This window comes from Myodes glareolus, chromosome 7, assembly GCF_982192425.1.
Source record: "Myodes glareolus chromosome 7, mMyoGla1.1, whole genome shotgun sequence".
NCBI classification, from domain to species: domain Eukaryota; kingdom Metazoa; phylum Chordata; class Mammalia; order Rodentia; family Cricetidae; genus Myodes; species Myodes glareolus.
In genome coordinates this window covers 33,895,290-33,908,400 of record NC_142032.1, presented here as the reverse complement: position 1 = coordinate 33,908,400, position 13,111 = coordinate 33,895,290, and the positions used below count along the sequence as shown (strand labels likewise).

Sequence of the window (13,111 nt, the reverse complement as noted above, 5' to 3'; positions counted from 1 at the left end):
TTCATGAGTTTAAACTATAAGGGAGAATATTTCCTTCTGAAAACCGGTTATTACTTCCTCAAAATAATGAAAAACCACTTCATGTAGGCCACTTACCACAGGCACTTTTAAATTTTGTGATGGAGAAGTCACAATAGCTGATGAAATGGAAATTTTTCTCTAGATAGTTCCTTCACTTCAATAAACTTTTGAGTTCCAATTAGAAAAAAAAAAGGAATGGAAGAAAGAAAAAAAGCCCATGAAAATAAGGTGCTTCATGGCCAGGGACACAGCTTGACAGATGGGTGAACGAGCAGGTGGGCCGCGAGAGTGATGTAGAAGCCCATGTCACCGGCTCTGTCACTGACTCCCTATTATTAAAACTTCCCTTGCTGATCAATGGGGACATGAAAAGATGTTCAGTCACTCTGCTAACTAAAGGAAAAATTAAAGCACGCAGCTCAGCTTTTCTGTACAGACGGACAACCACTGGGAAGTCACAGGACAGTCATGTCCACTGGCTGGAGTCTAAACCTGGGGCAGCTTCAGAAAGACATTCGTGGAAGCCCCTAGCTACCCCCCAAAATGTTTACATATCAGTCCAGAAAGCTTTCTCCGGAAACATTTCCAGAGAAAGTCCATCAGAAAATCGTGTACTGCTGTAAACACGCAAGCATGAATGGACATAAACTGAAGAGACAGGCTATAAAAGCAGGATATTAATTTTAAAAAGGGCCATTAATAGTGAAATGAGTTCAAAAGATGACAGCACAGAGAATGTGTGTGAGAACCATTATGGCTGCCTGTGGGGCACGAGTTTGCCAAAGCTAGCTCCTCTAATATAAGGGGTCTTCTCTTCCTCATCTTTTATTCATTCATATTTATTACAAATGATTTATTAAGCACTTACTCTATGAAAAGCACCAAGGGGAGATATGCTCTCTGTCTTGAATAAATTCAGGACTTAGGGTGTTAGTCATTTTAGTACCTTTATTGACCAAACATAGCATGATTCTGGTAGGTTTAGTCTATGTGGTCAGGTGTGTGCTCACACATAAAATTCTGTGTGGCGATGCTTCAAGCATTCATGTTACTGACATAGGTTCCTCACTGCTCAGTTCCATAACCCATCACCCAGGCAGCAATTCTGACTCAAGGAGACCACCTTACATTTCTTTACACAAAGCAGGCGCTGTTGAAGTGCTGACTGAGCCAACACATACACACCTAAATTTAACTTTTGTTTTTGTAGAATTAGCACACTGTCAGAATTTATCAAGTACTACTTATGTAAAACTGTTCTTGGGTAATTGTGCAGTAATTAAGTATATGAGAGTAATTAAGGATTTCTGTGACTCTAATCATCAATCCTCAGTACTGTTCAGGCCTTAATAATACCCGAGCTGATACTGAAAAGGATGCCTGATTATGGCTGCTGATAACATCTGAGTGACATCGAGTATACTCACCGGCTCATTTCTTTTGTAAATATCTCGCCTGTTTCTCAGTGAAGTCGATGACATTTGATTTCTAATCAGCTAGATGTGTCTTCCTGAGATTCCAGAGTTAGGACATGCTCACACTCCACTTGAGCAATCCAATTACTAGACTTTCCTCTTTTGCAACCTCACACATGCAGTTGTGGCTAAATTTCCCATAGAGGGGGAGTATGCTTACTGTCTTTCTAAAAACACCTTCAGCTTTAAAGATTTCCCACTCTAAATCCCTAGCAATGATCAGGCATGGCGGTACCCCCCAGAGAACCCTTCATGGAAAGTGTCAATGAGCAACTGTGATCAGAAAATGGCCACGGAAGAAGGGATGAACTCCTACCTGCCACAACAACGCTCACATTTACATCGAGTGTACTGTGATGTCCAGAACTGGAAAGATGTGTTGGTTAGCACAAACCGTTCATAATGTGTTTTGTTCTTTGAGGCCTGTTGGTAGATCGAAACCCTTTGTTTCCCCATGCAGTCAATCTGAACTGAGTTGACAAGCTTAGAGATTCATACCGAGGTGGGAAAATGCCACCATTGTCTGGACACTGTCTGGCTTGCTTCTCTGGGGGCCCACAGACAGGGCCTATTTTTTAAATCATGAAAAAGACAAGCTTATAAACCACAGGGGCTGAGACCAAAAGGAAGGGCTCCCACTTCCCACTGCTACTGTGCTGGCATCAAACAGCCTCATGGTGTTTTCCTAATGAAACTGAATAACTGGACCATGGATGATGGGATGCTGGCAACTGGAAACTCCAGAGGAGTGAAAAGTAAGAGCAAACAGTGGAAGCCTGAGGGGCACCCAAGAGATTAGAGAAGATGGGCAAAAATCTGGGCAGAGGCCTAGAAAGAGTGAGTGATTTCCAAGACAGGTAGCATTGCCTGTTTTACAGATTAGGAAATGAAGAGAATGGAAGGCAGATTGCACAACATGTGTGTATGGGTATCTGTCCGTCCATCTGTCCGTCTGTCTATCCATCCATCCAATAAGCTCAGCTTTGCATTTGAGGGTGGTTGTGTATGTACTACATTTGTTCAGTCTTCTCTGCCTAAAGCCGGCATATGGTGTGTAGAGTATCAGCATTCCTATGGTGACCAGGATGACGGGAGAGCCCTCTTTCAAGGTGACAAAGTAGAAGGTGGTAGAACAGGACACTGCTGACTCAACTAAGCTGTCCCTCTACCCCACATGCAGCTACAGCGGTCATCTTAGGAAGAAACAATAGATTTGTACCCGGCTGCTGCTACAGCTGCCCCTGGGAGCGCTCTCACTCTGCAGAGATGCTTATGTGAAACAGTTGGGTCTTCAGGAAGCCACTACTGACCAGACACTCAAATCCAAGAAACGGCAGTGACATACCATGGAAGAGTAAGCTGGACACCTAGTCCAATGTGGCTAGAGACTTTGGAGTGGCTATCAAAAATTCACAAAATGGGCAGAGTCGATAGCTCAACTGGTAAAATATTTGTTGTACCAGCATGAGGACCCAAATTTGGACCCCTGACATCCACACTAAAAACTACAGGTGCTGGTGTGCACATCTGCATCCTCACTGCTATGGGGTATGGAAGCAATCAGGTCCCTGGAAATTATTAGCTCGCTAGGCTAGCAACGGCTGAGTTCCGGGTTCTGTAAGACTCCCCATCTTAAACAGCAATGTGGAGCGTGATCAAAGAAGCAGCCTGGCATTGTCCTGATTCTATGCTCACACATATCCACAAACACATGTGCACATGCCCACAGAAATATCCACATAAGCATATACATGTTTATGTATACACGTTTATGTACACACACACACACACACACACACACACACACGGGAGAGAGGCAGAAAACACAAGGGAGTAAGGCACGTGACCTACAGGAACTCCATGTCAAGTGTGTGAAAGGGAGGAACAGAAGCTAAGCTCCACGCAAGACTTCTCTTGAGCAGGAAACCCCTATAGCAGCGCTCGTTTCTAATTGTATTAAGACAAAACTGAATGCGCTTTCGCCCACTGCAGCACCTAAGTTGAGTGTGTTTCCATTTCTTCTTTGCTACTCCATCCTTCCTTTCTTCAGAAGGATTGTGAACACACACAACACCACACGAATTCTCCTATCATTCCTTTAACGTCCCACTTGGATCTCAGAGTGGCAAACTCCCTTTCAGTCACTGAGTTTTCCAAACAGCACAATCTAATTCTGACAGGGAGAGCTTGATGTTTCTGCCTATCCTGGGCCACCCTCTGCACAGATCTCTGTATGATGTTTGTAAAACATCAGCGAGACTGCATTGAGTGTGACACATTGTTTCTTTCTGAGCCCACCTTGCTCTCCTGCATCCTCTCCTCCACTCTGGGCCTAATCTCTGCACCCAGCAGGAAACCATCTCCCTGTGTTGCTATTCTCTGCATACTCCACCTTTATAAACCCTTTGGTAGCATCTTCCTTGCAAGGCAGCTTGTCCCTTTTACCCCTTTTAACTACTGCAGTATGGCAGTTGTTAAATGGCATTCTCGTTGCCTGGTACTTAGAGGGTGACCAACAAACACCCGTTGAACTAAGCTTGGCCTCTCTTTGATGTGTCCAGAGGCAGGAAGACTGTGAAAACGTTCTTCTAGGAATTCCCATGGCATTTGAACAATCAGCAGTGAATAGGGAGTTTAAAAAGAAATTATCCATTAGTAAGTACCATAACAGAATGTACAAATATCAACTCTCTGGCAACTAATCCAGGCAAACTTCTGAAGCTTGCCTGGGCAAGAGAATTACCCTGACAAGAAAGAAAAGACCAAAGAACAAGCTTACATGGTTGGAAAGAGTGTTCTTACGTTGACATATGAAAGAAAAGCTCAAGTGTACTAAGAAGTTGCCTTAGAGATATCGTCCAAACAGAGGCTGGAAAAGTCTATCCACATTAAGTAGGAAGGACATCGCATTCTCTTTACTAATAAAGGCGATCTGAATGGGTGGGGTGGGTGTCAGTAAAACCACAATGAGGACATGTGAAAGAATGTTGGTTGTTGGTGTTAAACCTGACAAGTGTATCCTTCACTTGATGTAAGTACAAGATCAACACACAACGTCTAGTTCAGTACCAATTAGCAGATAATTAACAAAGCTCAGAGGATCCTCTTCTCTTCTTCCTCATCAGTAAGACCAGAGCCCCTTTGAACTCTGACCTTCTAAGTTCCAGGAAAGACAACAGCGTGTCAGAAGAGGCACTGCGTCTGCCCACAGGGAGTTGCAAACTCCTGTTTCTTTTGGTGTGCCTTTGACCTGGCATCACCTTGGAAGTGTGAACCTCCTGCAAAGCCCACACAGTGTGCCAGGGTAGTGATGCCTAGACACTTTATATCTTTCTATGTCTCAGCTCCCATTTCTGCAGACGGAGGGATGGCATCTCTCCCGAACTTCTCCCCCTGCTGCAGGTCAGACAGATGGGATGGGATGCTCTTGAAAGCCATGAGCATCTTCAAAGAAGACACGAAGATTCGCTGTGGCCACTGAGCTTTAGTGGAGGACGAGGTTCTCTGCCACCGGGATACTGTGTGACTTCACCCAGTTAAAGGTGAGCAACGATCGAGACAGCTGAGCTAGTAAGGGAATCTGGGTAAGGAGGGTCACTCACCCCTGAAAAACCAGCACATACGCTTTGTCTTCATCCAAGGACGGTCGGTGAGAAATGCTGGCACTCAGAAAGTCTCAGGACCAGCTGCGAGGGGCCGAGGACTGCATCTGCGCCCCTGCCCCTTCACCAGGTGGTTAGAGCACAGGCAGCTTCTTTGTAATCTTATCACTGGAGTCACGTGGCCATCTCTCTGGAGCGCGCCATGAATTCTCATTTTCCCTAACTCTAGTCTGAACCTAATTTATGGCTTCTCTTTCTCAGTGGCTATAGAAGTTTTTTTAACAATTAAGAAAGAGGAAATATATATATATATATCTTAGCATTTTCAAGCTGAAAATATATTCATTATTTATCTTTCAAAGGAAAAATGTAGAGGAAGAATATTTTGCCAGAGTGCCAGGGAGCACGCTCCTTGGGTCCTCTTGGTTCATTATTCACTTGTTGAATGAGCAAGTGCCAATTACTGATCCAGTAAATACTTATTAAATGCCTACTTTGCACCAAGTGTTAGGCTTACTCTGGGGCTACAAACATGATCCTTGTTCTCGGCGCCTAGTAACGAACAGGGAAGGAGAAGGAAGACTGAGGTGAAGTGAGCCCCGCGCCTGCGCCTGGTGCTTTTCTCATCAGCTTCCTGTACCAAGTGATGAAAGAGGAGAGGTGACAGTGTCCCCATCAGGGACCAGGGACCAGGAACCCAGCACAAGAACCTGCCCGTGCACATGGAGTGTAGAGTTAACAGGATTCCCAAACTGGCCTCCTTCACCCCCACTCATGAAGTTTTATGAGAACAGAAAATAAAGGGGAGGCGGGGGATGGCACAAAGTGTCAGCCTGATTAAAAGCAAACCATCAGCATTTTAACTACATTTCCTTCCAGTTTGTTTTTCTACATGTAGGTTAATTTTTTTAAGGTTTTAAAAGTGGGTTTCAGAACTGGAACCAAAGCAGGGCCTACTGCATTTCACTGGACCTAGGACAACGCTGCCTGTGGACTGCTCTGTTAGTCTTTAAACCACCAGAAAGGGAGGGATTGCTACCGGCATCAGGTGCCACTGACTGCGAGATGGGCCCAGATTTCGGCAGCATTAAAATAGGAACATTCAAACAGTGTTTCACAAAGGTGACCAACTCTGACTTCTGGAGCCCACACCACGCCCTCTTCTAGAGGGTGCTTCCCAGACCACGACCTTGGGTCTCCTTTCATCAGACAAGCTGCTGGCCAGGAAGAGAACCCATTTGTTCTTTTTCATACAACTTACCTTGGGCACCTGCAGCAGGCACTGACAAAACCACTTCCTGGTGTAACTGAACTATGAGAAAATGTGCGTAAGTAGAAGGCAAAAATCACCATTGAACTGAGACGCCTAAGCTTTGCTGGGAAACAGTGGACCGGTAGGGAGTGTGGAAGATGGATGGAGCTTTGACTCAGCCAGTGATGCTGGCTTTCCAGTGTCTACCTTGGCAACAGATGACCACTGTCATTTTCTTGCCTTTCTGCTCAGGGCTCTGCTTTGAGGCTCCTGTCTAAGTTCAGTCCCACAGTACTGTTGGAGCCGACTATGTATGGACCCGACACTCAGAGTAAACACTGACTTGGCTTGGGACACCATCTATCAATTCCATGTGATAAGCCATATAAGTGTGTGTTATCAGTGAGAGGACACAGATGAAAGGCTCACTTGTAGAGTCATCCGAAGGCATCTCAATGGACAGTATCATTTTTGCTTACAGAGAATTCTGACCACAGGAAATAGAAGGATTCGACAGCTGGAGTCTGTATGGTTTGGCATTGCAGGTTTCTGCGGCAGTCTACCAGCATTACGTTCTTCAACTGACGAAGTGAGTTTAAATAAAGAAAAGAAACGGACGCAGACTCAGTTCTCCAAGGGTGGTCCTTATTGAGCACAACACCGGCACAGCCCGAAAACCTCTGTGATTTCTCATTTCCCTCTGTTCTTTTCGTCCTACATGAATATCTATAGCCATTACTACATAGCAAGAAATGTGTTGAGCTCCCTAAGAGATCTGATGATGGGTCAGAAGATTCTGGCCTCAGAAGCAAGTTTATATATTAATAAAGAAGATGTGCTTTATTCAGATGGAGAGAATGGAAGATCTACCAAAGAAACACAGGTGAGACACAGTCAGTTCAGAGCCAGTGGCATAGCACAGCTGGGGATCAGGTGTCGACCTGGTCTGTGGGAAGGAGATGACAGACAGGGACAGCAGGGCTCTTGGGGGTGCCTTTCACAGTCTCCTGATCATTCAGAAGCAGGGTGCTATTGCTATTGCCTGCCCTTGAGGTGTCCCAACATGGTGAGTACAAATGATTGCCTTGAACAGAATACTCTAAGTGTTACAAGTCAGTTCGTCTGAGGAAAATACTATGGGGTTTCATGCCTATGAGTGTGCTATAGTGTATGGGGGGCTAAAGGCTCAAGTCTGATGTAAAACAGAACATCTAAAACCTGCAGCTTTTCTCTAGGATAAAAGGCGACAGCAAAACACTCCCTTTCAAAACTCAAAGGGCTGCCAGCCCCTGCTTACCATGGACGTGGATGCCATTCGGCTGAAAAGCAGGGTTTGTTTCTGGCTGGTAGGACTTCAGGAGTGAGCCTGGTGGCTGCTGGGTGTGGGGAGGCTGCACTCTCTGCAGCAGTGACGGAGGAGCTGGGACTCTTCCTGGGCTCATGTGCTGAGGAGATGGAGTCGGAGGTGCAAACCTGGGAAAACAATTCCAAAAGGCAGCATGACCAACTGTCCAAAGCCTCCTACGTCTCCATTCTGACCCGACCCAAGGGTGACAATGTGCTCTTTCAAACCCCTTCATAACCCCTCTCTCTTCCCACCACTGAGTTCTTCTCTGAGACACAGAGAGAAGAAAAGACACCAACAAAGAAAACCTTAGTCACAGTTTGGGTTTGTCAAGCTTCTTAAACTGCATTTCAAATCCTCTGGGTTTTGTGAAATTCAAAGCACATCTATTGCCAGGCCCTTTTCCTGCTAATTTTAAAATCCACTCACATTTTAGGGGAAATTCAATTCGTATGTTTCTGAGTCATTTACACTTAGCTCATAAACATTTTGTTTTGTAAGGCATATCTGAGGTCCAAGAAGTGTTACGGGTCCTTATTTTGACCTTCTCTAGCTGGATTCTCCTTAAACAATACATTCTTTTTTGCCAAGAGTAAATTAACTTCAACCTCAAAGGTCAAATGTGCCTTGAAACCCAGAACCTTGAGAAGTCGGCTTGGGTTCTGTGCTGGGCAAAGAACATTCCTGATGGTGTAGAGGGAATGCAATGTACAGCATTCCTTGTCTTAATGTGGAACCATCACAAAATTGGTGGGTTTTTTGGTTTTGTTGAACCCAATGCCTTGAGCATGCTAGGCAAGCACTCTACCCCTCTACTCTGAGGGCTGTACCCTCAGCCCCAAGTCCAAGAGCACTGGTTTCTGAAAGGAGATACATTGATATTTAAACAAGGGAAAAAAATCACCAAGTGACCTTGGACAACTGTATTATTTATCTTCTTGTTGTGAGGTTCTGAGTCACAGATTTAGAATGACCTTTATTGTCTTAACGGAGAAGGAAGGTAGGCTTCTGAGAACAGCCTTGCAGTTGTGAGTGTTCACAGAGAAATCAACAGGACGCTAGGCGTGTTGGTTCAGCAGGGGACTGTGACACTCATGGTAGAGAAAGAAGCTGAGGGTCTTCCAATCCCATGAGCATAAGCAGCAAAATAATTCTGGGTAAAGATATACTAGCAATGAAGTGTTTAACCTCTTCTCTCCAAAGTTCACTAACACAAAAACATTTTACAAGTGTACACTTTACAAGTGTACTTTACATTTTACAAGCCTGGGTACACTTGAACAAAAGGCAAGGTGCATTAGACAAGTTCACAGAACAATTCAAGGGGTCCTGAAGCAGAATATCTCAGAGGGCGGAGCTTCAACATTTCTGCTGTAGCAGTAGAGCATGGGACAATGCGCCATGTTCGCTTTGTATTTCAACCGTGAGAGTTAAGGAGACTATCTAAGATGGTTGCAGAGGAGCCAAGGGGAACATAAGGCCTCAAAGCAAAGAGGTCAGAGCACCTAGGCAAAGCAGATGTGACAGGATGCCTATGAACTGGTGGTCTCTGAGGTTTTTCTAAGGACAGAGAAGGGCAGCTGCATGTCCCGTGCTGGCAAATGTGCACTTTTCTAAGCACATCCTTTTAATCGGGATTATCCAGAAGACTCTATGCTAAGTGGCCCTGACAACATCTAGTAGACCATGTAAGCCAGGATTCCCCATATGGAGGCTATTTTCTGGGGAACATGTCCTTATTGTGTCTCCGAAGTTATTCTGAGCTTGTAGGAGAGGAATGAGCCATTACGGAATCACAGACTTTGGGGATAGATGGAGTCCACACTGGCACCCAATCCTGGAAGCCCCTGTTCTTATGGCCCTCGGGGTGGGAGAGGGGCGGGAACTGAAGAGCGAGGTATGACCATTATCATTATCATGTAATCACATTGATTTCAACTTTGTTTGGGAAACAAAATAATTAAGACCTGTCTCTTGTTTACTTCTCTGTTTGAGAACAAAAGACATAAACTAAAAAGTTTCCTTCTGGTACCTCTGCTACCCTCTTTCAGTTTGGGGCTGAAGGAGCAGAGCAATGAGTGGACCGCCAAGTTGGGACTCTAATCAGAGTGCATAACCTACCCCCAAACAACGTGATCAATCTGAATACCATTAGCTGGGTTGGTAAGGAGAAAAAATGGTGTACGAAGAATGCAAAGGAAGTCCAAAGTTCTTCTGAGTACAAATCTAATGCTTTTATCATTTGCAATGACGGAGTCAAAGGCTACTAACTAGGTCAAATGACTACTAACTAGGAAATGAAGAATACAAAAATACAAGAGGATAATTTATCAAAATATTTTGAGTCATCTATAGGAGATTGTATTATTCTAGATGTAGATTCTGTACTGTATGGTTTTATAAAATTAAGCGCTCATTCCAAATTATTCTTACCTATTCACACAAGTTCCTGGGCATATTTTCTTGGCTATCACATATTATTTAATACTGGTAAGGATAAATGAAAGGAAAAAATGTACCAAGGTTTCAGCATTATTTCACAACTTAAAGGTAGGTGGAGACAGACACAGGCGGAGTTCTATTCATTTGAGTCCAGCCTGATCTACAGAGCAAGTTCCAGGACTGTCAAGGCTACACAGAGAAACCCTGTCTCAGAAAAAAAAGTGATCATGTGATCATATTTTTAGACAACTGCCAGAAATAAGGAAGCAAGTAAGAATCAATAAATTAAGATTCCAGCACAAGAAATCTATTTCTAAATAGGAGTGTTTTTCAAGCACAGAATCAATTTATACAGTTTACAAGAATCAATTAAAAACATCTTGTATTTTTTTAATTCATGAATTTTTAGAAACAGTTTTATTTCTGCCAAAAATACCACATAGTATTTTTTCTTTTTCTCTCATATATAATACCCCAATCACAGTTTCTGCTCCCTCGACTCTTCCCACCTTTCTATCTCCCCTCTCCCGCAGAACTCCTCCTCCTCCTCCATTTCCCTTCAAAAAGGAGCAAACCTCACGGTATCATCTGAGCAAACATGACATAACAAGACACAGTAAGACTAGGCACAAACCCTCATATCAAGGCTAGATGAGGCCATCTGCTAGGAGGAAAAGGGTCCCAAGAGCAAGCAAAGGAGTCAGACACTCTCCACTCCCACTGTTAGGAGTCCCACAAGAACAGGAAGCTAGCAACCATAATGTATACACAGAGGAACAAGCTCAGACACATTTAGGGTCTGTGATTGTCACTTCAGTCTCTGTGAGCTCCTATGAGCCCTGCTTAGATGATTCTGTGGGCTGTGTTCTCATATCAAACAGGGTTTAAACTAAAAAATAAAGTCACGGCCTCTGTTAATTTATATGTACTAAGTTGTTTGCCAACGAGCTCATGGTACAGCAGAACAGCAAACTAAAATCAGATTATGGGCAGAAGAGGAACGTGGAAATGAAAACAAAATCCTACAATTAGAGGCAAGGGCCTCAGACACATCTGAAAACAACAGACACCAAGAAAGACAGATGTTACACATTTGACTCAATAAGCCACAGAACCCAAGAAATCCAGTAGCTTTAGACAACTTCATACAAAAGAAACCAACAGAAGATGAGAAAGGATGCTGAAACTTGTTGAGTTGCAATTACCTTTCCTGTTGTGGTGGCAGGGAAGGAAGCCCTCCCTATCCCATTTTCTAAGTGAGGATGATGACAGCAACGAGGGCAACCATGATTTATGGTTTATGATTTATGATGATGACGATGTAGAAAAGATCTCTCCTGTGGAGGATTTCATCCCTCACATATGTCAGGCCAAGGCAGCTTCACCGATCTCTCCTGAGTGACAGTGGGTCCAAGAGGCAGAAGAAAGATCCTCTGGCACCCTGTCTAATGCCCATCTCCGTGACCCCGGCTGATCTGTAATAATCATTTCATAGATTTCCTTCCACAGCAGCTGAGAGTCGCTGCTTATGCCTTTCACAGGACCTCAACAGAGACAGCTACTGCACAAATCGGCACATAATGGGCTAGGGAAAAATCCCTGCTTACCAGAAACAGAGCACACAAAAGCAAACCAGAACTGAGTCAACCATTTCCACTCACTTGGTGGGGGAGCTGGGATGACCTTCTGGTGAGCAATGGTTTGCCAAGAAAAGGAGGCAAGGAAGGGGTTTTTAAAGCCTCATAAATGAGCCTCCGGCAGAAGGGGGACTTAAAAGGTTCCAGCAAATACTCATTTATGTACACTTCAGAAAACAGCTGATCACCTGGCCACACTCCCTTCCTTTCAGGACCTCCCTTTCCTGCCTCCCCCTGCCATCAGGCTCCCCACGTGGCAGTGGGCAGGCCAGCACAGGGAGGTCACCATTCCTCAAGATGCAGCCACGAATGCCAGACTACCACAAGGCAGTAAGTCCCAAGCGGAAGGAGCACAGTTAAATGGGGGAAAGATGGAGAATGAGGAGGTGCAGAAGGACAAACAGCTCAGCAGTCAGAGCATACAGGTTTGGACTCTGGTGTTCTCTTACTAGATGAGTAAATCTCCCAATTCCCCCAGCCAGTGTAAGACAAAGAGAGTCCAGTTCTCCTCAGAAGTGAAAAGTATGAGACCGTTCTAACTTTCTTTTCATTTGGGAGATATACACTGGCCATTGACTGAGTGGGTAGCTGCTAAAGGGCAGAGAAACTGCAGAGGCATTTCTCTGTATTTCAGGAAGTTACTGAAAGGAAGCAAGCAAGCAAGCACACCTAAGACTAAGTAAAAAGAAAAATAACTAAAAAGGTACTGTGCTAGCAAGTGAGTGTAACAGAGAAGAAGCCACAGCAGATATGGAAGATGCTGTACTGTACAGAAGTGCACATTCGGAAGTCCGGGGAATCCTAAAACTCAAGACTAAGAATGTCTGACAACTCTCAGGTGATGAGTGCATGTTTAGAGAATGGATGGCTGATCTAAACCGTATCCATATAGGGCATCCGGGGCACGTGTTTGTAGTGACCCCCGGTCTACAAACGCCCAAGATTATAGTCCTGGTGCTATGTCAGAAAACTTAAGGAAGGCTCAGAATGAAAACATCAATCTCAGGAGACCTTTTCTCGCTCGACAATTCCAATATGGAAACTAACACAGACTCCTCTGGGTCCTTTTTCAGTTCCCAGGAGCAGTGAGCTTTGCGGTCTGTAAGGGTCTAACTTCTTGGATGCTGGCTTAACATGTTAGTGCCACCATGGAGCACCCCAGGTGGGATGGATCTGGAGTACCGTTTCTGGGGAAAAATCAAAGCGGTCAAGGATGCTAAAGGTACTTCCCTGTCTTGGCAATCTAATTTCCACACATCACTCCCTTACAGCAAGCCATAACCAACTTTTCTCTTGGAATTCAATCCAAACCAATAGGGTTGGGTCAAGAGACGAAT

The 13,111-nt window shown here is 44.5% G+C and overlaps 1 protein-coding gene across 5 annotated transcripts in view; it reads right to left on the bottom strand.

Moving 5' to 3' along the window:
* Positions 1-13,111, bottom strand: part of Glis3 (GLIS family zinc finger 3) — a 442,586-nt gene that overhangs the window by 16,803 nt on the left and 412,672 nt on the right. For all 5 annotated transcript variants that reach the window (XM_048438769.3, XM_085693756.2, XM_048438771.3 and 2 more), the window contains one exon: positions 7,648-7,823. In XM_048438769.3, coding sequence (XP_048294726.3) covers positions 7,648-7,823 — 176 coding nt within the window. The remainder of the gene's footprint in view (positions 1-7,647; positions 7,824-13,111) is intronic.